Source organism: Podarcis cretensis (genome assembly GCF_951804945.1).
Source record: "Podarcis cretensis genome assembly, chromosome: 11".
NCBI lineage: Eukaryota > Metazoa > Chordata > Lepidosauria > Squamata > Lacertidae > Podarcis > Podarcis cretensis.
In genome coordinates, this window is record NC_137180.1 from 50865870 (window position 1) to 50887213 (window position 21344).

Sequence of the window (21344 nt, forward strand, 5' to 3'; positions counted from 1 at the left end):
ATCACCTTGGCAACATACCTCTCAGTTCATATTTCTGCGATTGCTTGCCCCTGAATGCATTTCCTCCTCATACATGTAAACCGAGAGGCTAAAACAAGTTGAAAGCAACAAAAAGAGGTGCTTGGCTTATGTCTGTGTTAACCAGAAGACAAACAACCTTGAAAATAGTAACCGTGTAGTTCAGAATTCCAAACTTTACTCGAGTAATTGGAGAGCGAGACCAAGAGACTGGGAGGAAGGAAGGACACGTGAAGCTGAAACTCACTAGGTGGCCAATTCAGAGGAACACACTAGAAATCAGCTCACTCCTATGTATTCCTAAGTGCACAAACCAACCATTGCAAACCAGAACCATCCTCAAATACACATTAAAGCATTGACCTGGTTTGCACATAATGCTAAACCATGGTTTGCTGAACAATGGCATAGTGTTGTGTGAAGCCTGCCCAGCAGCTTAACTATATTTTGGTTATCTATTTTTTTTTTCCTTCTGCCAGCAAAACACGGTCTGAAGCAATGGTTAGTTGCTAGCTTACGAACATTTGGTTTGTTGTAGATCTGGCTTGGCATCACATATGACTCCAGTGCCCTTCCTCAATCATAGTTTGTTTGGCCACCCTGTCTCAGAAGCTCATCAATCATTAAGAGTTCACTCAAGCCTCAGATTAAAACACAGCACCAGAGGCAAGTCCCACTGCTTGCTATGAAGGTAGCTCACACAAATTCAGGCCTGCATTATGTATACGCTGCATCAACAAAAACTGAATTCTGCCACCTGTGTAAGTGATGCAAATTACTTATACTCATATACCTTGCATGATTTAAAATGTCTCTCCCAGTCACAGCGAGTGGCAAAGAACCACCCTATACACAGGAACACCATTTCCTAGTGGCTAGAGCCTAGCTGCAGGAAATCCTGTTCATACTGTCCTTTGGCTTCTGAGAATGTAACAGCCATCCTCTGAGAACTAGAGAGTTGCTTTAAAAAGAGTAAAACAAGAGTATTTCAAACGATACAGGATTCTGTGCCAGGTGCCCTCTTTGTAACAACTGCTTAATACTGTTTATGCAACAGAACTGCTGAATATGTTAAGAACTGCTGCTTCCTACACACAGCACTGCACTAAATCCCTCTTGTTCCCACAGTCCATGCTATTCCCAAATCACATAACAGGAACCGATATAAGAACACTATGGTTTGCAAGGCTCACTGTCTTGCGGTGGTCACACTACTGGCCCGATCTTTAGAGCAGCCTTCCCTGTGGTCCAGATCATTACAACTCTCAGCATCTCCCAGGGCTGGGCCTTGCTGGCTGAGACTGATGGGACTGTGCCAGCTTTGGCAGGTGGGCAGGGCAACCCCCCCCCTGTCAATTATATGATGGACAGGTGGACTGCCCTACCCACCTGTCCAAATCCCTTGTCCTTGCTTTAAGACTTCCTATGTGGGACGCAGGTGGCGCTGTGGGTTAAAGCCTCAGCGCCTAGGACTTGCCGATCGAAAGGTCGGCGGTTTGAATCCCCGCGGCGGGATGCGCTCCCGCTGCTCGATCCCAGCGCCTGCCAACCTAGCAGTTCGAAAGCACCTCCGGGTGCAAGTAGATAAATAGGGACCGCTTACCAGCGGGAAGGTAAACGGCGTTTCCGTGTGCGGCTCTGGCTCTGGCTCTGGCCAGAGCAGCGATGTCACGCTGGCCACGTGACCCGGAAGTGTCTCCGGACAGCGCTGGCCCCTGGCCTCTTAAGTGAGATGGGCGCACAACCCCAGAGTCTGTCAAGACTGGCCCGTACGGGCAGGGGTACCTTTACCTTTACCTTTTATGTGAGCATGGGAACATGGGGACCGAGTGCTCTTTGCAGAACTCTACCCGGAAGAGGAAGGCAGCTCTAGAAAGCCTCCCAGATTCCTGGTTGTGCATTTTGGTGTCCGATCTAGTCTACGTTTCAATAAGCAACGGAAACAAAATCTGTAGGAGAGGGACGCAAATCCTTGACAGCCTCAGTTAAAGCGAATCAGGTAGCAGGTGACAGAAAAGACCCTTTTTTCTGCCTGAGATCCTGGTAAAGCTGTTGCGAAACAAGAGGAGACAATACTGGGCTAAATGGATGCATAGTCTGACCTACGGGGTGTTAGCTTTTCAATGGGGGCTACAAATTTATCCTACCCCTACAAGCACCTGATCTGACATAAAACTGGCACCGCCTACCATATTATGCAAGCATCCAGGCTTCAGCCTTCTCCGTCAAACAAAAAATACATCATTTCATGGGTTTTTCAATGTAGTGTTTAAGAAATGACACGGCACACAATCCTTCTCCCTGCCTCTCCACCATTGTAAACTCAATTCACAGTACTCTACATATTTGTTTAACTGGGAGCAGCTAAGCAGCAAAATACTGAAGCACCTCAACAAGGCTTTCGAAAGAGTCCAAGGACCTCTCTTAAAAGTGCAGTGGAGGAGAGCAAAAGAGCGTGATGCTTAAAACACAAGCAGCACAGACCCTCCAGGATATTCCTTTCACGTAAGCAGTGATGAAAAGGAAGGATAGCGCTTTGGGGCTGCTCCCATTATTTCAGGGGGGGGGGGGGGCTTTTCTGCAGGAAACTGCAGCTGGGTTCTGCAGCCAATGTGTTGTCTACACACGGAAATGCCCTCTCACATTAATACGGGAAGATCTTCCAAAAAGGCACCTCATGCAAGAGGCCATAATAAAATTATTCTAAATCCTCCTGATCTTTAAGAACGTTATTTGGGGGCATAAATCCAGTGGACCACTCAGTAACTACAAAGCAATCAGACAAACAAAAAAGCGACTTGCCTTTCATTTATCTTCTTTTAACTTTTGCTTTCTAGTGCACTTTTGTCAATCCTCCCCTGGGTGTGTGTATATATATATATTCGTAGGCTTCCTCGTGACTTCAATGCTGAGGTGTGTGAGCCACCACAATGTGCAACGTTTCCACACACACAACGCTGGAAATTTCAGAAACTCTAGATCGTGGGCAGTCCAATGACACATGGTACAGCTCCTTACCATGCCAGAATTAACCACGGTTTCCGGGAAGGATGATGGTAACATGGAAAAGAGCTGGGGGAATCATGGCTCCTCCCATGTGACCTCTAGCATGATCATAGAGTTATGGGACAGACGGGCGTGTTCCCTTGATGTTTCAGTGACATCAGAAAGGGACCACCCCCACGAAGCGGTTTAATGGAAACCTAAGCAATGCCCTAATATGAAGAACTCTGTTTTAAAACAAACTTGCTGTCCGGAAAAAACAAACAAAAACAACTGACCAAAACCGAAAAACAAAACGAAACAAGGATTTCCCACTAAATACCAATACCAACACATAACAAAGAGTATAAAAATTATCTGTTTAAATATATACAAACTCTGTTCAACTCAAATACTGCTTTATTTCACGTGGAGTGTTTTGTTTTTTTTTTAAAAAAAAAGTCTTTAGGGGGGTTATATATATCTATGTATATATATATTTCTCTATATATCTCTCTCTCTAGCGATGAGGTGAAGAAGATATTATTTTCAGTACAGAATATATTGCAACAGCGTGTGAAGGGCTGTTATCTCCATTGTGTGGCAGGTTTTCTGTACCAAAAATGAATGAATGAAAGAAAGACAGGTCAGTCGCATTCTGAAGTAGAGAAGGCTTCTTCTTCTTTCTCTCGCTTTTGGGATATGCGTGTGGGGTGGGAGGGATAGGCGGGTCATTTTTCAGACGAGCTCATTCTTTTGGATTTAATGAAGGCCATTCCATGTGTTCGCATGTGGGTGTTTAAGGCTGCTTCTGTTTCAAAGGTCTTTGCGCAAACTTTGCACTTCCTGTCGGACACGGCACTGTCAGACGACGACTCCTCACGGCTGGGCTTGTTCTCCTGTTGGCTGTCTTCCCCCGACCCATTCTGTTTCGAGACGGGCTGGGGCTCCTTCAGCTTGTGTACAATGAAGAGATGCCGGGAGAGGGAGACGTGGGAGGTGTAGCAGAGGCCACATTCCCTGCACTGGTACGAAGAGCCGTCAGATTTGTGCTGGGGAATATGTTCGTGGAACTGAAGGAGGTTCTCAGTCGTGAAGCCGCAGACTGCGCACTTGTGGACTTTGAAAACGTTGATCTTTAGCTTCTTCAGCGGCTGAGTGATGGCGCCTCGAGGGGGCCTGAATTCCAGCACAGGCTCTTCCAATTTACGCTTCGGACTGGGAACCTGAAGTTGGAACAAATCAGTTTTAAAATAAACAACCCAGCTACGATCATGTAGCTGTTCTCATGAATATTCACTGCTTCTGCACTAGAAATAAGTGTGTGCATTGAGCCAAGGATCATGTTCGGAATCAGCCAACTGGGAAGCACTTCTTGACACAATGCACAATTTAACTTATGGAATTCTCTGCCAAAGTTTGTGTATGTGTTTGGGGTGGTGATGGTTACTACCTTAGATGGCTTTCAAAAACATAGTGGTGTATCCGACACAGAGGACAGGTTTTACAGCGGCTGTTATTTATTTACAGTGGACGCTCGGGTTGTGAACATGATCCGTGTGGGATGCACGTTTGCAACCTGTGCATCTGCGCACACGCGGGTCACAATTTGGTCTTCTGCGCATGCGCTGAAACCCGGAAGTAACCGTTCCGGTACTTCCAGGCTCAGCACGGTGCACAACCCAAAATTGCACAACCCAAAGCGTCTGTAACCCGAGGTATGACTGAACTTCCATTCACACGCCACCCTTTCTTCCATTATGGAACCCGAAGCTTCCAGGCCTGCTTAGCATCAACAGGCTAATGGTCTCACCAGGGTGTGTTTTTTCCAGCCAGAGCCCCCAAACAACACCTCCTGGCGCTGAGTCCTGGCACGAACTAAAGTCCAAACGAAGGACCTTTCTCCTCCTCCTCCTTCCCCCTCACCCCCCAAACCTGACATGGCCATGCCATTGCTCCTCAACGTGGGCAGAGGCAGCGGTGGGCGATGCCAAAGCCAACCCAGAGGCAACCCAGAAGGCATCCCTTCTTCCTCCTTGCTCCGGCTCCTCTAGCAGGAGGCGGCACAGAGGCCTGCGGAGCTGGAGGAAGCGAGGAGGGAGAGAGAGGGCAGAGGGGAAGCCAGGCCGTAGCATGAGGAGGAGGAGGAGGACGAGGAGGAGGAAGAGGAGGCAGGGTGGCTGAGAGGGGGGGCCTCCCTGTAGACCTGGGGGTAAAGATGGGTAAACAAATGAAGGCCGGATAGATAGCAAGGGTCTGTGATGCCTAATAATAAAAATAAAATAATTTTATTTATATCCCGCCCTCCAGAGCCAAAGCTGGGCTCAGCGGCTAACAACAATAAAAGTAACACTTTCCAATCTCCTTAAATAGGCCACAAAACCCCTTTTACGCTGGAGGTGCTTTCTTCACTTTTCCCCTCAAAAGACAAAAGAAGCTTCAAGTCTCCCAACTCTGATTTGTTGAGAGGACACAGAAGTTTATTCAGCTGGTATTCCATGTTTCTTTTTTAAAGACCAGGACTTGCATACAACTAAGAGCTCACCTTCGCGTCTTCTTTTACGGCGCTTTGTCCTACATTGCTTGATTCTGTCATCTCTTTCACATCGGGCTCTTTGATGCCGTGCATCAGCTGAATATGCTTTTCGAGCATCAACCGCTTGGTAAAAGTACGCCTTGAATCCGGACAGTGCCTGCATGAATAAAATGCATAGCAGACCATCAACAGTTATGATCAATTAGTTGGCACTAACAGTATTTGCACAGGGGCTCAAGTGCCTGCCCTTAAAATGGGTGAACATGGCTAACTCACATCTTACTGATTTCAATGGGTGTACTCAAAAATATAATTTACTTCTGTAAAAGTCGGTGAGGCAATATAGGCCTTCAGCTTGCCAGGTCTTTATTTGGAAGGTTTGGGGATGCAGGATGGAATAGTGGGTGGTGGGCCGGGAAAATTAGTGGGAGTGGGGCCAGTTTTCCTGCTTTTTCCTTGAACCTGGTTAGTGTTGTGGGAATTTTCCTTGGTTTGTTTTGGAGGAATGGGTACACTAGAGGAGCTCTTTTTCCGATGTTATCTATCTCCATTTGCACCCATTGTTTTGTTTCGTCTTCTAGGATGTATGGGATTACATCGCACTTGTTTAGCGAACATAAACAAACTGTGGAAAAGACTCTATGAACCGAAAATGGAGATGCTATACAGTTGTGCCTCGCAAGACGAAAAGAATCCGTTCCGCGAGTCTCTTCGTCTTGCAGTTTTTTCATCTTGCGAAGCAAGCCCATTAGCGGCTTAGCGCTATTAGCGGCTTAGGGGCTTAGCGGATCAGCTGATAAGCGGCTTAGCGGATCAGCTGTTTAGCGGCTTAGAAAAAGGGGGGAGGGGAAAAAACCGCAGGAACTCGCAAGACATTTTCATCTTGCGAAGCAAGCCCATAGGAAATTCGTTTTGCGAAGCACCTCCAAAACGGAAAACCCTTTCGTCTAGCGGGTTTTCCGTCTTGCGAGGCATTCGTCTTGCGGGGCACCACTGTATGTACTTTCCTTTGTTTTGCAACACAAGTAAATCTTTAAAACACACACATACACGTTTTACTTGGATTCAACCTGATGAACAACAGGAGCACTCTCTCTTACACATACATACACCCAGGCTATTTTAACTTATTTGATGCATAAAAAGCAGCTTGACTGCTGCTACCTATTTTATCCAGTAACAAGCTACCTTAGGAAACAGCTGGGTGCATTCCAGGACACACTTCTGGTTTCAGTACTGTCACCATGCATGTGCTGAGAACGCACTTTAGCAATTGTCCCATAATCCTCTACAACCAAGGGTACATAATGTGGTGCCCACTAGACGTTTGAAACCACAACGAGTCCTCCAGACGTTCTGGGCTCCTATGGGGCCCAGTCAGCATGGCTGATGGCAGGGATGATGGGATTTGTAGTCCAGAACATCTGCAAGGCACCGTGTCGGCTATCCCTCCTCTGTGGCAGGCAGTCTTACATGACAGACAAGCACGGGGTTCTGTAGAACCTTGTTCTTCAACTCTGGGTCCTCACATGCTGAAGGACTCCAGCTTCCACCATTCCCAACAACTGGCAAAGCTAGCTGAAAATGATGGGCATTGTAGTCCAATGACATTTGGGGACCAAAAGGTTGAAGAACACTGTGTGGCTCCACCTGGAGACTCATTTCCTCTAAAGAGTAGGCTGAAATGTGAGCAGATTGTCTCCAGATATGCTACCTGGCCTCTCAATGAGAGAAGGGCAGGTTGTTGTTGTTTTTTAAAAGGTCTAAGAATTATTATAACAAACATAGTTGTGCAGAACTCTAAAAAGCAGAACTTACGAGCAGGTATAAACTTTCCTAATGCCTTTGTGCTTGATACGATTGTGGCGGCAAAGGCTGTGCGAGGAACTGAAGGATTTGTCGCACTGTCGGCAAGGATGCTTCTTCATTTGCTTTAAAGAAAGGAAGTCAAAACGTTTTTTTAAAAAGGAGATACATTACAATATGTGCCAGTTAACTTAAAACTTTACCTTAAACAAAGCAATGTCGCGAGCATGACGCATCCCAGGGCATCGTTATGACGTGATGTGTCCACCAGAGGGAGCAGGGCTGGGTTGTACAGCGAATTATTTCTAGAAAGCAATGGAAGCCACTTCTCCCTTACTAATTCTGATCCAGTATAGGTAGCCTGATGGCTCTACAAACACAATGCTTTGAAAGACCTACTTGTGCGGTTTCCCAGATTTGCAATTACCAGTTGCAGCTGCTCTGCCTAGCCCCCTAGAAGTCAATCGAGTGGGGGAAATTAACCAGGCAAAATGGAAAGCAGCTAACGAGAGGAGGAATGGCGTCGTACACAAAAGCCAGCTGTTAAATGCAGAGCAACATATGGAGGGATACATGTGCATTATTTCCATGCCCTGTGCTCAGATATTCCTGAACAGGTGGCTCACACACCTGTCATTTGACTCACAAGAGCTATGGACCATTGTGTCTGTCCCCCCTCCCCAATCCAAAATAAGTGGGGACTAGCCAATGGCTATGAGCCATGACGGATACATGGAACCTCCATGTGCAGGAGAAGCCTGCCTCGGAGTATGAGATGCTGAGGACATACAGCAGTTCTTGCACTGCTCTGTGAGTCCCAGAAGGGTCTAACTGGTTGCTGGACCGCAATGGAAGGAGGTCTGTGTCCAGCAAGTTATGTGAGGCTCTTAACCAGTCCACCTGCGGGACACAGATCCATCACTGGCATTCCTCGCCTCTGGCTGACGAGCTTGCTAGGCCCAAGCCAAACCCAAGGTTGCTAGGCAACCCCTTAAGCTCTCTCTGCAAGGTTGCTTTAGTAGCCATTCGCAACACAAATGATAAACAGCAGCAAGTGGATCTGAACAAGGCTTGCTGCATGATGACCTACATAAATGACCCAAGAAGCAGTAAAACATTTTAACCAACGACCTGTAACCGAGAATTTATCCTACTCTGGAGCAATTCACACACACACTGCTTTATTTCAGCTTCCATCTTTGAAAGCTGCTACATGGGTGTTTCATTATAGCATCTCCTACCCATGAGAGCTTGCTTATTACGAGCTTTCTTCTGTCTTTACCAACACCTCTGAGCTTATTACATTTTCACGGTATTTCCCATATGGCTTTCTCTCACGTCTCTCTCTCCTTCTACCCAAGGCAGCAAAACTGACATGATTTTTATTAGTTTTACTCCCGCCTAGAGGCCTGTGCTGAACATCAACCATGAAAAATTATGAGCTTTTAAAATTTCTTCCTTCTTTTTAATTTTACTACTCTGAAAGCCTCGTTGGCAGGGGGGAGCCTAAAGCAGGTTGGAGTCGATAAGACTGTTATTAGTTCAGAGAAGTGGGACTTGCAAGAAAATATTACAGTATGGAGTGTTCCTGCTCAGGGTTCTAGACAGCCAGTGCTCTTTCGGGACACTCCATTATATTCCCTCTCTCCACTTCTGTTTCTATTCCTTTTCTGAGGTGCCTTTTTTGTCCACACTGAGCATACTACCTGCCCACCCTGCTTGGAGTTTGGTACATATTTTGCAGCAGCGTGACCAAGGAAACAGTCTAGTAAAACTGGTGACTGAAAGAATAAACTTAAAGGTTTATTAATCATGGCAAACAAAGCAAATAGAGGTTTTTACATGTGGCCAAGATGGAGCCAAGAAACTAACACCGGAACATGCAAACTCGTTTTTGGACCAGGGATGTGAGTGGCGCTGTGGGTTAAACCACAGAACCTAGGAAAACCAATCTGTGAGGAGTAAGAACAGGGGGCCTTTCTGTTTATTGCACCTCCCCACACCACTGGTCCAAGTAACTTATTGCAAGCCCTTTGTGCTGTACAGTGGTACCTCTAGATGCAAACGGGATCCATTCCAGAGCCCCGTTCGCATCTAGAAGCAAATGTAACCAGCCACGGCACATCTGCGCACGCACGCGTCGCTTTTCGCCGCTTCTGCGCATGGCGTCATTTTGAGCGTCTGCGCATGCGGCAAAACCCGGAAGTAACACGGTCGGTTACTTCCGGGTTGCCGCAGAGCGCAACTCGAACGCGCTCATCCCGAAGCGCATTCAACCGAGGTATGACTGGACAGTGGTGCCCCGCAAGACGAACGCCTCGCAAGACGGAAAACCCGCTAGACGAAAGGGTTTTCCGTTTTGGAGGCGCTTCGCAAAACGAATTTCCCTATGGGCTTGCTTCGCAAGACGAAAATGTCTTGCGAGTTCCTGCGGGTTTTTTTCCCCTTCCCCCCCCCTTTTTTCTAGGCCGCTAAGCCGCTTATCAGCTGATCCGCTAAGCCGCTAAAAGCCGCTAATAGCGCTAAGCCGTCAATGGGCTTGCTTCGCAAGATGAAAAAACCGCTAGACGAAGAGACTCGCGGAACGGATTAATTTCGTCTTGCGAGGCACCACTGTACTCCTATTCGAAATGCATAAAAATAGATCAGACACATTCTGCTCAATAGGACCGACTAATCAGAGCACGCCTGTCATGTTAATTCATTGCAGCAGCTTTAAGTACATAAGAACAGCCTGCTGGATGAGGCCAATGGTTCAACCAGGCGAACAACCGGCTCTCACAGGGACCAACCAGATTCCTAGGAGAAGCCTGAAACAACAGCCGTCCCCCCACTGTTACTCCCAGGAAAACGGCACTCAGGAGCAATGTGCTTCCAACTGCGCTGGGGAGATCACAGCCATTGTGGCTGGTGGTGTTCTATAGCCTTCTCTTCCACGAATTAGTCTAACCCTCTTTCAAAGCCATCCAAGTTGGTGGGCGACACTTTGAAAAGCGCTTAAAACTTAATGGATCTAGGCAATAACATACTCGTGAAAATTTCTAGCGTTGAATCTCCCTTCTGCACTGTAGGAAATGTAAAGCAGGCTGATCCATTGTGTTGATTTGTATTTTATTTCCCTCCATAACCCTGTGCATGATCTTATTTATTCTCTAGATTTATGCTTACATAAAACTAAATAGTGGCCTTTTTTCTGCTGAAATTGTGTGATGGCTGGTTACTTAAAATGCAATCAAATCTGCCTGGCCTGGCTTAGAAAGAGAGGAAGAGCCCATTCCAGCAATGCCGAATTGACATCAGTCAGTTTGTCCTGGGCTTCACCATGGTGAAGGGACTTATTTATTTTTTTGCCAGGGGTGGGGTATTATCTTTTATAATAACATTTCAGCAACAGGCAAGTGTAATCAATAAACCTCACTGCTGGTTTGGTTGCAAGGTGGGCGACTAACAGCAACAAAATCTTTCCATGCTAAACAGCTTCGTCAACAACTTGAAAACGGCCCAGATCTAATCTTCTAATTCTCCGCTCAACACCCGCAATTTACCTTTCCATGTTCTTTCCTCATGTGGGATATGTAAACATCTCTCTGAGTAAACAGGCAATCACATTCCCAACACGTCCAGCCGGGATTGGGGACTTTCTGGGGCTCTGCTTTCTTCACAGGGGAGGGGGACTTCTTCTCTGTCTTTTCTGTCCCGTTGACGGATTTGGAGTCCTCCTTGTTGTGACTGACCGAGTTCTGAGTGGTGGGCTTCGTGCTCAGCGGCAAACTGATACCCAGGTTTGGAGGCCCCTCGACACTTTTCAGCGTCCCGTGCATAGACTAATTCAAAAAGAAAGAACAAAGCAAGGTGGTACTTGCTATCTAGAGAGAATACAAGGTGCGATGACCAGCAGGCGGAAGGCTGGAGAAGCCAGGGTGGTGTAGTGGTTAGCACGTTGGACTAGGACCTGGGAAGCCAAAAGGGTTCAAATCCCCACTCTGCCACAAAACTCACTGGGCATAGCTGTCAAGCGTCCCTTATTTGGCGGGACAGTCCCTTATCCCAGCACAGTGTCCCGCTGCTGTCCCTTATTGATGATGTCCCTTAAATAAGCTACTGAAGGTAATGGGGCCCTTTCTACGTCCAGCTGTGCTTTGTCAACAACAAATTGTTGCTTTTTGTGTTGAATATATGCTATATGGTAATTTATGGACCTAATAGGTATCTAAAGCCATTTGCATGCAACAAAATATGTATTTTATCAAAGTAATTGTTGATCCCTTATTTTGGCTGCTGATCCCTTATTTTCGAGGCTGCTGGTCCCTTATTTTCAAATCTGTAAGTTGACAGCTATGTCACTGGGTGACCTTCGGCCAGTCACTCACTGCCAGCTTCCCAGGGTTGATGCGAGGATAAAGTGTGGAGGAGGAGAACTACGAAAGCCACTTTCAACTCCTTGGACGAAAAGCAGAATGCAGATATGTGATAAATAAAATAAAATAAATGCTTGTAGATTAAGTTTCACAAATCCATGGCATCCATAGGCCAATGTACAGAGGCGGCAAAAACCACATGACACAGCTGGACTGTACCACTTCAAAGATGGGGGACTGCATGTCTGAATTCCCCCTACCCGCCATTACCTTGCACAGAGAGAGCTGCCATGTCGGGGGGGGGGAGTGTTCTAGACTAGCCTTTCCCCTTATATTCTGTCAAGGTTGTCTGCTACGGATAAAAATCTCACCGAGGAATCCCTGGGTTTGCCCAGAACACAAGCTGAAAGTCACTGCAGTAAAGCCAATAGCTTAAAAGCAGAAGTCCAGTGGGAAAAGGCTACTGATTGCCTAATGCCTTAGTATAATCATTATAAATACCAAAGTTCAAAAGAATGAAACTACCAGAAGTAGTAAGGTAAAGGGACCCCTGACCACTAGGTCCAGTCGTGACCGACTCTGGGGTTGTGGCGCTCATCTCGCTTTATTGGCCGAGGGAGCCGGTGTACAGCTTCCGGGTCATGTGGCCAGCATGACTAAGCCACTTCTGGAGAACCAGAGCAGCACACGGAAGCTCCGTTTACCTTCCCACTAGAGCGGTACCTATTTATCTATTTGCATTTTGACGTGCTTTCAAACTGCTAGGTTGGGTGGAACAGGGACCGAGCAACGGGAGCTCACCCCATTGCGGGGATTCGAACCGCCGACCTTCTGATCGGCAAGTCCTAGGCTCTGTGGTTTAACCTACAGCACCACCCGCGTCCCTACCAGAAGTAGTAGTCAGCCTCAAAACACCACTCCAGAAAAATCTTGTGGGGGGTTGTTTTCTTTTAACCTATAAATTAGAGAAAGAAAAAGTCTCTGATAGTGAATTCTGTAACTTCATAGTAATCTGCATGAAGTTTAGAAACTATGCAGATTAAGGGAGCGACCATAACTCAGTAGTACTATAGCGCAGAGGCTGGGACATCTCTCATCATCCATGACTGCAGGCCACGCTGGCTGCGGCTGATAAAAGCTGCAGACCAACAATATTTGGAAGGCATCGCACTGCACCCCTGGCATAAGGTCCAGGTTCAGGCTTTGATCTATTCAGTTCAAAGATTTGGGAAAGTCCTCTGCTCTGAGACTTGGGGAAGAGCAGCTGTCAGACTGAGTAGACAGTACTGGGTTAAGCAGTTTAGTGACCTGGTTCCTAGAATATAATGCCGTTTCACGGGTTCACAGTTTTATTGTTCGCAAGCCTGCTCCCTGCATCTAACCTGGTGTCAGGAACGTCCCCGTCCCCCCTGAGCGCAGGGGAAGTGTTAGACTCAGAAATCAAACTAGGTGAACGAGGGTCTGACTCTGCAGATGAGAACTGGCTGACAGAGTTGAGAAAGGGCAGTTCGACCCCCCTTCCTGGGGAAGACTCTGTTAGCTCTCAAGAAGAGGCGGAGTTGTACGGCAGCCAGAGCACTGCTAGGCAATCAGCAGATAAGCAGAGGTCTGAGTCAGTGTCAAGTGGGAGTGGGAGCAGGCCAGTCTCTCAGTCCCCATTCTAGCCGTCTGGATAAGATCAGATGGCAACGGAAGGGCAAGAGGGGAAAGGCGGGAGTTTGGTGTCCTTCCTCCTGTGGGAGGGATGAAAATTCAGACCAACCAACTATTGCAAATGCCAGCAGGCAAGAAGCTGGGCTCTGGGTGTGTCTTTTTTGTAAATAAACGTGCATAAAACTGCCGGAGAGTCATTACATTACAGGCTTGCTTGCCTGCCAGAGATCATTACACCTACTTTCATCTACTTCTGGTGGCTCCCCGTTATGGTTGCCAAACAAAGCCCACACACCTTGATATGATCCATCATGAGCTGCTTCTGTGCGTACAAAAGCGAACAGTCTGGACACTTGAAGACAGACACTTTCTGGTTTTCAATGTGTTGGTCAAAGTGGCGATACAGCAAAGGCTGCAGGGTAAACACTGTGTCACACATGGAGCATTTGTAGATTATCCTTTTAAAAGAAAAACACACAGAAAAAGGCAGTTGAAAAAATAATGTCAGTCCGTTGCGGCATTTCATTTATTCCAAAAGACTGCATTATTGGCACAGGTTTTTAAACCGTACCCCAATTTTCTGTCCCACAAAGGGGCTGCTCAAAATGAAAAGCAGGCAGGTAGAGATTTGGACCCTCGTCTCCCAGGTCCTAATCCAGCACTCTAACCACTACCTCATACTGCCTCACAGGGCAGTGTGAAATTGTAGGTGAAGCTAACCGCACATAAGCCCAATGCATGGAAGCAATGCCCGAAAAGGCCCAGATATGTAGGTCACTCAGTGGCAATCAGGCGTTTTCATTTCTAAGGCTCATAAGAACAACCTTTGCAAAACTGAAAGTAGTGCTTGCATGGCAATGGGCTTTCAAACGACCCCTTGAGGCTGTAAATCATCTTGGTGGTTTCAGTGCCTTTCCATAAACGCAGACAAAGGACTCTTGCTTCTAATAAGGAAAGCATTACCAGCCACTTATCATTAGAACTGACACTGAATTTTCACCCAGAGCAAAATTCAGCTGAAGAATTGGAGGGACGTCAAGGGGAGCCAGAGGAACGTTTGAAAGGAATGGCAAAAATAATAATTAAATTCTCATTTTGCACATTCCTCCTTTTTCTATGAAGATGCATTGTAGATGCTGTATCTGCATTATGCATTTATAACAGCGGCATACCAGTTCTGACTTAAGAAACCCTGGGAAATGTAATCTAGCAAGGATGCTTAGATTTCTCTATTAAAGACCCTTATCATTCTCTCACACAGAGTGCTCCCTTGGGAGAGGAATGGCCATTTGCATCTGGAGTGAGCACAGATACCCCTATTTAAGGAGCAGGAAACTGCAGAGTTTTTTTTTGGGGGGGGGAGGCTTCTGGCCTCTCGTGGCTCTTCCTTGGCCCTGCCACTCAAGGGCTGTTGCCTGGCTTCACTCTCCTCACATTCTTTGGCCTGGTTGGAATGTGCCTGTGAACTGCCTTTTTCCTGTCTGCATGTAGAATGAAGATATGTGTATATATGTTTGTATGTGCATAATTGGAATGTAGGCTGTCGTACAAAGTTGTACCCATTGCCCTGCCTACTTTTACCTCTGGCTCCACCCTTTTTTCTTTTTTTGTGCCTCTGGCCCTGCCTACCATTGACGTGTGGCCTCTGGAAAGCTGTCCATAAGGGGGACATACCCTTGGGCTGAAACAGGTTCCCCTAGACCAGTGATGGCCAAACTTGTCCCTCCAGCTGTTTTGGGACTACAACTCCCATCATCCCTAGCTAACAGGACCAGTGGTCAGGGATGATGGGAATTGTAGTCGCAAAACAGCTGGAGAGCCAAGTTTGGCCATCACTGCCCTAGACCATCAGCAAGGAAGTACTGAAGTGAATATGAGAAATCTGGGGAGAGGAAAACAGTGAGGCTTCGGTATAACACTGACAAAAACAGAGTGGCTTGCCAAATTATTGGAGTATTACAACATATCCAAAACAATGGGAGAAATGGGAAGGATCTCAAAAGAGAAGATAGACAGGGACTAGAAGGTGTTTAAAGGATACTTGCAATGAAACGAAGTGGTTCTAGCAATAAGGTAAAATAAGAATATGCAAGAATGGATTAATATTAGATGAGAATTTGAAGTTAGAATATGTGAGGATAAACAATTAAGGGTAAATTAAGAAGGTATGAATTTGCTGAACAAATTTTTAAATGGAATACGAAAAAGGAAGGTGTGAGGAAGTCATGAAAATAAGTAAAAGAGTGGTAAGATATTGAAAGAGGGATTTTTCTTTTTTCTTTTTACGTTAAATTTTGGTTTTTGTATTTTCTTTGTGTGTTCTTTGTTTACCGTTTACTGTTTTGTAATCCTTTTTTGTAAAAAACTTAATAAATATTATTTTTTTAAAAAATTAAAGGATACTTGCAAAACCATATTGAAAAATCAGAACTCCTATTAGAATAAACAAGTTCCGTTTTAAATACTGAAATGCTAAATAAGATGGATAACAATGTGTAATAGAAAAAAGAGCATGAAATTAGGTTAAATGTGTGTGAAAGAAAGTAATAGAAGTGGAAAGAAATTGCAACTGAGTAGACTGGAGGTCTAACACAAAGGTGGGGTGAGGGGTGGTGGATGGTGATGGGAAAAGGAATTATCTGCGGGATTGAGTGTAGGTATGTTTGAACATTTTTAAGGATTGTATGAAATGTATGCTTGTATGCTTGTATATTCGCAATATGTGTGTATTAATACTGAATTGTTTTAATAATAAAAACTTTAAAAAATAAGAAAAAAGAAAACAGCGAGGCTTCAACCGCTGCAAAATCCCTATTTGAAAGGTCGGCTCTGTGTCGGAAAACGTGACCTAAAATTTGCTTTGACGCAAGACCTTTTCAACACGCTAAAAATAAATGGATCTCTGTGCAACTTTTTCAGTTACACGGGAGCAGGGTGCTCATACACTCTCACCAATTTCACTCATAACCTTCTTGAATTAAGCGTTCTAAGCACATGCTGTCGAACATGCTGCTCTTTTGTCTCATTTATATATTGCACCTGTCCTTTAATTTTAGAAACAGAGTGGAAAGTAGGAGAACCAGCTCTTGCCAGGACTTTTCCCACTTCTCTGGTGGCATATGGGGAGTTCTGGTCATGACACACAACATTCATTTCTGAGCATGATAACCGTAGCATTGCAAGTCAATAGTTAAGTCAAGTAGGATGCAAAGACCAGAGCTGCTTACTTGGGCTCCCCTATCTTGATTCCAGGGTGCTGCGTATAGGCGTGGGAATGAGTGCTGGGCGCCGACTTGAATGCCATTGGACAAATGGGACACTTGTAGAAGACTTCACAGTGAGAACCTTGGATGTGGGATTTGAGCGCCGCCACATCAGAGTATACCACATTGCAATGGACACAGCTGCAAGAGATGGAGAGTTATGTCAGTGTTTTCTGTTGTGCAGTGCAACGCAACACCGTAGGGCAGGGGTCTGCAACCTTTAAGACAAAAAGAGCCACTTGGACCCGTTTCCGAAGAAAAAAAATCTGGGAGCCGCAAAACCATTGCGACATTTAAAACAAATATATCTCCGGAGCCGCAATCTGACAGCAGGCGGGAAGGTGACGTCGGGACGGTGCGTAACTAATGCACGCACCGCCCCCATGCGACGTCACAGCCAGTACAGCGCCCGCCACAGTGGGGAGTGTCGGGGCGCACAATGCGCCTCCTCCCCTCGCTAGTATCCGCCCCAGAGCCGCGGCAAAGGTGTAAAAGAGCCACATGCGGCTCCGGAGCCACGGGTTGCTGACCCCTGCCGTAGGGTCTAAGTGCTAGCATCCTTCTACAGCGTGTAGAAAATGGCCAAGGACACAGCTATAACTGTACACAGAACAAATAAAGTATACAAAATGTCTCCAGTATGCTACTCTTTCCAAGTACAGTGGTACCTTGGTTCTCAAATAACTTGGAACCTAAACACTGCAAACCCGGAAGTAAGTGTTCTGATTTGCGAACTTTTTCCAGAAGCCGAACATCCTCTGTTTTGAGTGTTATGCTTCTGATCTGAGTACCATGCTTCCGTTTTGAGTGTTACGCTGAGGTCTGTCTGTTTTTGCTATTTCTTTTGCATTTTTGTGGCTTTTTTGTTTTGTTTTTGTGACTATGTGGAACTGATTGATTGATTGATTGTGTGACTGCAGTACATTGAATACTGCTTTCATTTTATGGATCAGAGGTCTCATTAGATAGTAAAATTCATGTTAAATTGCTGTTTTAGGGGTTGTTTTTAAATGGATTAATCCCTTTTGCATTACTTTCTATGGGAAAGCACGCCTTGGTTTGGGAACGCTTTGGTTTTGGAACGGACTTCCGGAACGGATCAAGTTTGAGAATCAAGGTACCACTGTATCACTGAAAGATTCTCAACCCTGGGGCACAGGGCCCAAAGGACTGTGGCCCAGACCAAGGATTTTATCTTCCTCTGTACAAGGTTGGTAAGAAGCCGACAGCTCTGTTCTGCATGCAGGAAAAGTCTCACGATGAAAGAAGCAAAAGATAAAACAAAAACCACTGTGACCCTCTCTCCCTTTCTGATATCATGCCACAAAGATACTCATAGGTGGAACAAAAGCATAGTTCAGAGCCATGCCGAAGTAGCCTGCATACTTTGAGCAGCTGTGCCTTAACAAACCTACCAATATTAATGAAAATATCATCCCCCAAATTTGAAGCTTGAGGGTGCTGTACAGCTAGAGTGGCCAGATGCCAAGGCAAGGAGGTTTTTGCATCTTGCCCCTGGAAAAATTATGTGGCTAACATATTCCCACATATTTACTCATGGAACTTGTTCTAGAAGAAGCATGTTGAGAGTCAATTCAAAATATCCTCATTAAGTGGATTAAAGGTAAAGGTAAAGGTACCCCTGCCCGTACGGGCCAGTCTTGACAGACTCTGGGGTTGTGCGCCCATCTCACTTAAGAGGCCAGGGGCCAGCGCTGTCCGGAGACACTTCCGGGTCACGTGGCCAGCGTGACATCGCTGCTCTGGCCAGAGCCAGAGCCAGAGCCGCACACGGAAACGCCGTTTACCTTCCCGCTGGTAAGCGGTCCCTATTTATCTACTTGCACCCGGAGGTGCTTTCGAACTGCTAGGTTGGCAGGCGCTGGGACCGAGCAGCGGGAGCGCACCCCGCCGCAGGGATTCGAACCGCCGACCTTTCGATCGGCAAGTCCTAGGCGCTGAGGCTTTAACCCACAGCGCCACCTGCGTCCCATTGGATTAGCTACCACAAAATACCATAATGATTATTCTGAAATATGCATATAACAGATTTTGAAACTTATTTAAAGACTAAGCTTTTAAAATTTGGCAGCTTGCTATGTGCCTGTAGATTCAGGTATTAAAAAAAAAAAGTACTCGAATAATTATGTGGCACTAACAATATGCCATTTCCCCTGAAGTTTTGGCTTTTCGAAACTTTATACAGCATACCACTTCACAGTCTCAAAAGTATTTTTATTATACTGACCGAAATCCAACTCTTCGAGTGTAGTGCAGGCAGTTCTTTGTGACGTGGGTCTGGAAATGTACCGATCTACAGATTGCACCACACTCGGGACACGTGTACGGCGATTTGTGCTGATGAATTCTCTGATGCGATGCAAAGCTGCACAGGTTGGGAAGCAGCATTTGACATATACTACACGTCTTCTACACAATAAACCGGAAACAAATGAGATGATAAGCCAATTGTTTGCCCTGGGCACACGTTAACATTTAATAAAGGTAGTCACGATTCATCATCATCATCATCATCATCATCATCATCATCATAGAAAGTACCATTATGGGTGTTTCAGTTAAAAGGGATAAGAACAAAGCAATAAAATGGACCCATTACACCACTGTTCCTTTAAACTGAATTCCTGTCTCTTAGGTCCAGGTTAAGAAAGGACAGGTGCATTTTATCCTGTAAAGTACAGGTAATTGCATTTGCTAACCACATTCACTGTCACAACTCTTTCTCCTTCTCTTCTAATTAGATTAGAACCCAAGGGTTGAATCCAACAAAGTCATTCCGCTTGAGCTATGAACGTTCTCCTTCCTTTGCTTTGCATTTTCTTTTCTATATAAAGTTTTGTTAACATTTTTTCACAATACAAGACAAGCTAATCTACACCCAAAAAATAATACAGTGGTACCTCTAGATACGAATGGGATCTGTTCCGGAGCCCCATTTGCATCTAGAGGTAAACGTAACTAGCGACGGCACGTCTGCGCACGCACACGCCGCTTTTCACCGCTTCTGCGCATGCGTGTGACGTCATTTTTAGCGTCTGTGCATGCGCAAGCAGCGAAACCCGGAAGTAATGTGCTCCGTTACTTCCGGGTTGCCGAGGAGCGCAACTCGAAGATGCTCAACTCGAAGCATATTTAACCCGAGGTATGACTGTAAAGAGAAAAGAAAAGCGATAGTGAAAGAAGAATTCAAGATCCGCTCACAAATATATCTTAACTGTTGCCTCATACAAAGATGTGTCCCTTCACCTCTCCCCCCTCTCTTCTCCCAGCCTCCCTCCCCTTCCTTTGCTTTCATATTCTCATACATCAAAAAGCATAATGACAACAATAAAGAAGGGAGTAAAGGAAAAGAAATCAAAGCAAGGAAGGAAAACAAAAGAAAGGAAGGATGCGAGGAGAAAGGAGGGAGTATTCCCAAAAATGACATTATAATTCCAGTCAATTGTCTTTCGTCAGCATGTTATCCAAGAATGTTTTTCCAAAGTTACCCATGAGAAGAGGGCAGCTGCCAGTCATGTTCCTTAACTTTAATGGGTTCAACAAACGGATGCCAAACTTTAGAAAAGTTGTCCTTTTTCGGATTGTGTAGAGTTCCGATATATTTTGCAAACTTTTCTGTTAGTTCCAAGCCCCTGTAATTTGTTCGGGCCAGTAGGGAGAACCACCAAAGATGGGGGGGGGGGGCGTTGGAGGGGGGGGGGTTGCGCAGGTGGAGGAAAGGGAAAGTCATGTTGCACAAGCAGAAATCATTCCACTTCCTTGTGCAGAGTCATTGTTAGATGCAACCCTGAAGGGTTAAACTCCATAAAGGAGGAACCTTGCCTTCTCTTGCTTAAGTTGTAAATGAAACATCATGTGTTTTACCGACTGTATTGAAAGGCATGGGGCAAGTCAGGGGGGAGGCTCCCTTTTTATTCAAGAAGAAATCAGAAACTTTAGGGAAGGTGAAAAACCCAACAGGAATGAGCTGTTTTTCATAACTCATCGTCACTGCAAAACCCTGATCCACAGCTGTAGCAAATGAGGTTTGCGGATGGGTTGCAAAGACTGGTGGGGGTGTCATGGCACCCACAACAAATCTACATCAGGCTATGCTGATTTCGTTTTCGTACTGCTCTTCCTCCAGAGCTCTGGGTGGTGTTATGCATCCATACAACAATATTGGTTAACCTGAGAGACAGCAACTGGCTCAAGATCAGCCAGGAAGCCATGCAGCTGGACAGGGTTTTGAATTCAGTTCTGTCTGGTCCAGCTCGTGAACCCTCACAAACCCCATAGGTCAGTTCCATCTCCCCAAGCTTTGAGTCCGGTTATTCTCTGGGGATGGGAGACTGCATCAATGGGTAAAAAGGTAAAGGTCACCTGGACGGTTAAGTCCAGTCAAAGGCGACTATGGGGTTGCAGCGCTCATCTCACTTTCAGACCGAGGGAGCCGGCGTTTGTCCACAGACAGCTTTCCGGGTCATGTGGTCAGCATGACTAAACCGCTTCTGGCACAACGGAACACTGTGACGGAAACCAGAGCGCACGGAAATGCCGTTTACCTTCCTGCCACAGCTGTACCTATTTAGCTACTTGCACTGGCGTGCTTTCGAACTGCTAGGTTGGCAGGAGCTGGGACAGAGCAACAGGAGCTCACCCCGTTGTGCAGATTCGAACCGCCAACCTTCTGATCTGCAAGCCCAAGAGGCTCAGTGGTTTAGAGCA

At 46.0% G+C, this 21344-nt stretch overlaps 1 protein-coding gene across 11 annotated transcripts in view; it reads right to left on the minus strand.

Annotated features, from left to right (window-relative positions):
* Nucleotides 1-1826: 1826 nt before the first annotated feature.
* The window catches only part of ZNF532 (zinc finger protein 532), a 54327-nt gene continuing 34809 nt past the window's right edge, over nucleotides 1827-21344 (minus strand). For all 11 annotated transcript variants that reach the window (XM_079994694.1, XM_079994702.1, XM_079994696.1 and 8 more), the window contains 7 exons: nucleotides 18865-19046; nucleotides 16581-16757; nucleotides 13649-13811; nucleotides 10888-11166; nucleotides 7355-7467; nucleotides 5546-5693; nucleotides 1827-4226 (listed from right to left, as the gene is read on the minus strand). In XM_079994694.1, the coding sequence (XP_079850820.1) occupies nucleotides 3732-4226; nucleotides 5546-5693; nucleotides 7355-7467; nucleotides 10888-11166; nucleotides 13649-13811; nucleotides 16581-16757; nucleotides 18865-19046 (1557 nt within the window). In that variant the 3' untranslated portion in view covers nucleotides 1827-3731. The remainder of the gene's footprint in view (nucleotides 4227-5545; nucleotides 5694-7354; nucleotides 7468-10887; nucleotides 11167-13648; nucleotides 13812-16580; nucleotides 16758-18864; nucleotides 19047-21344) is intronic.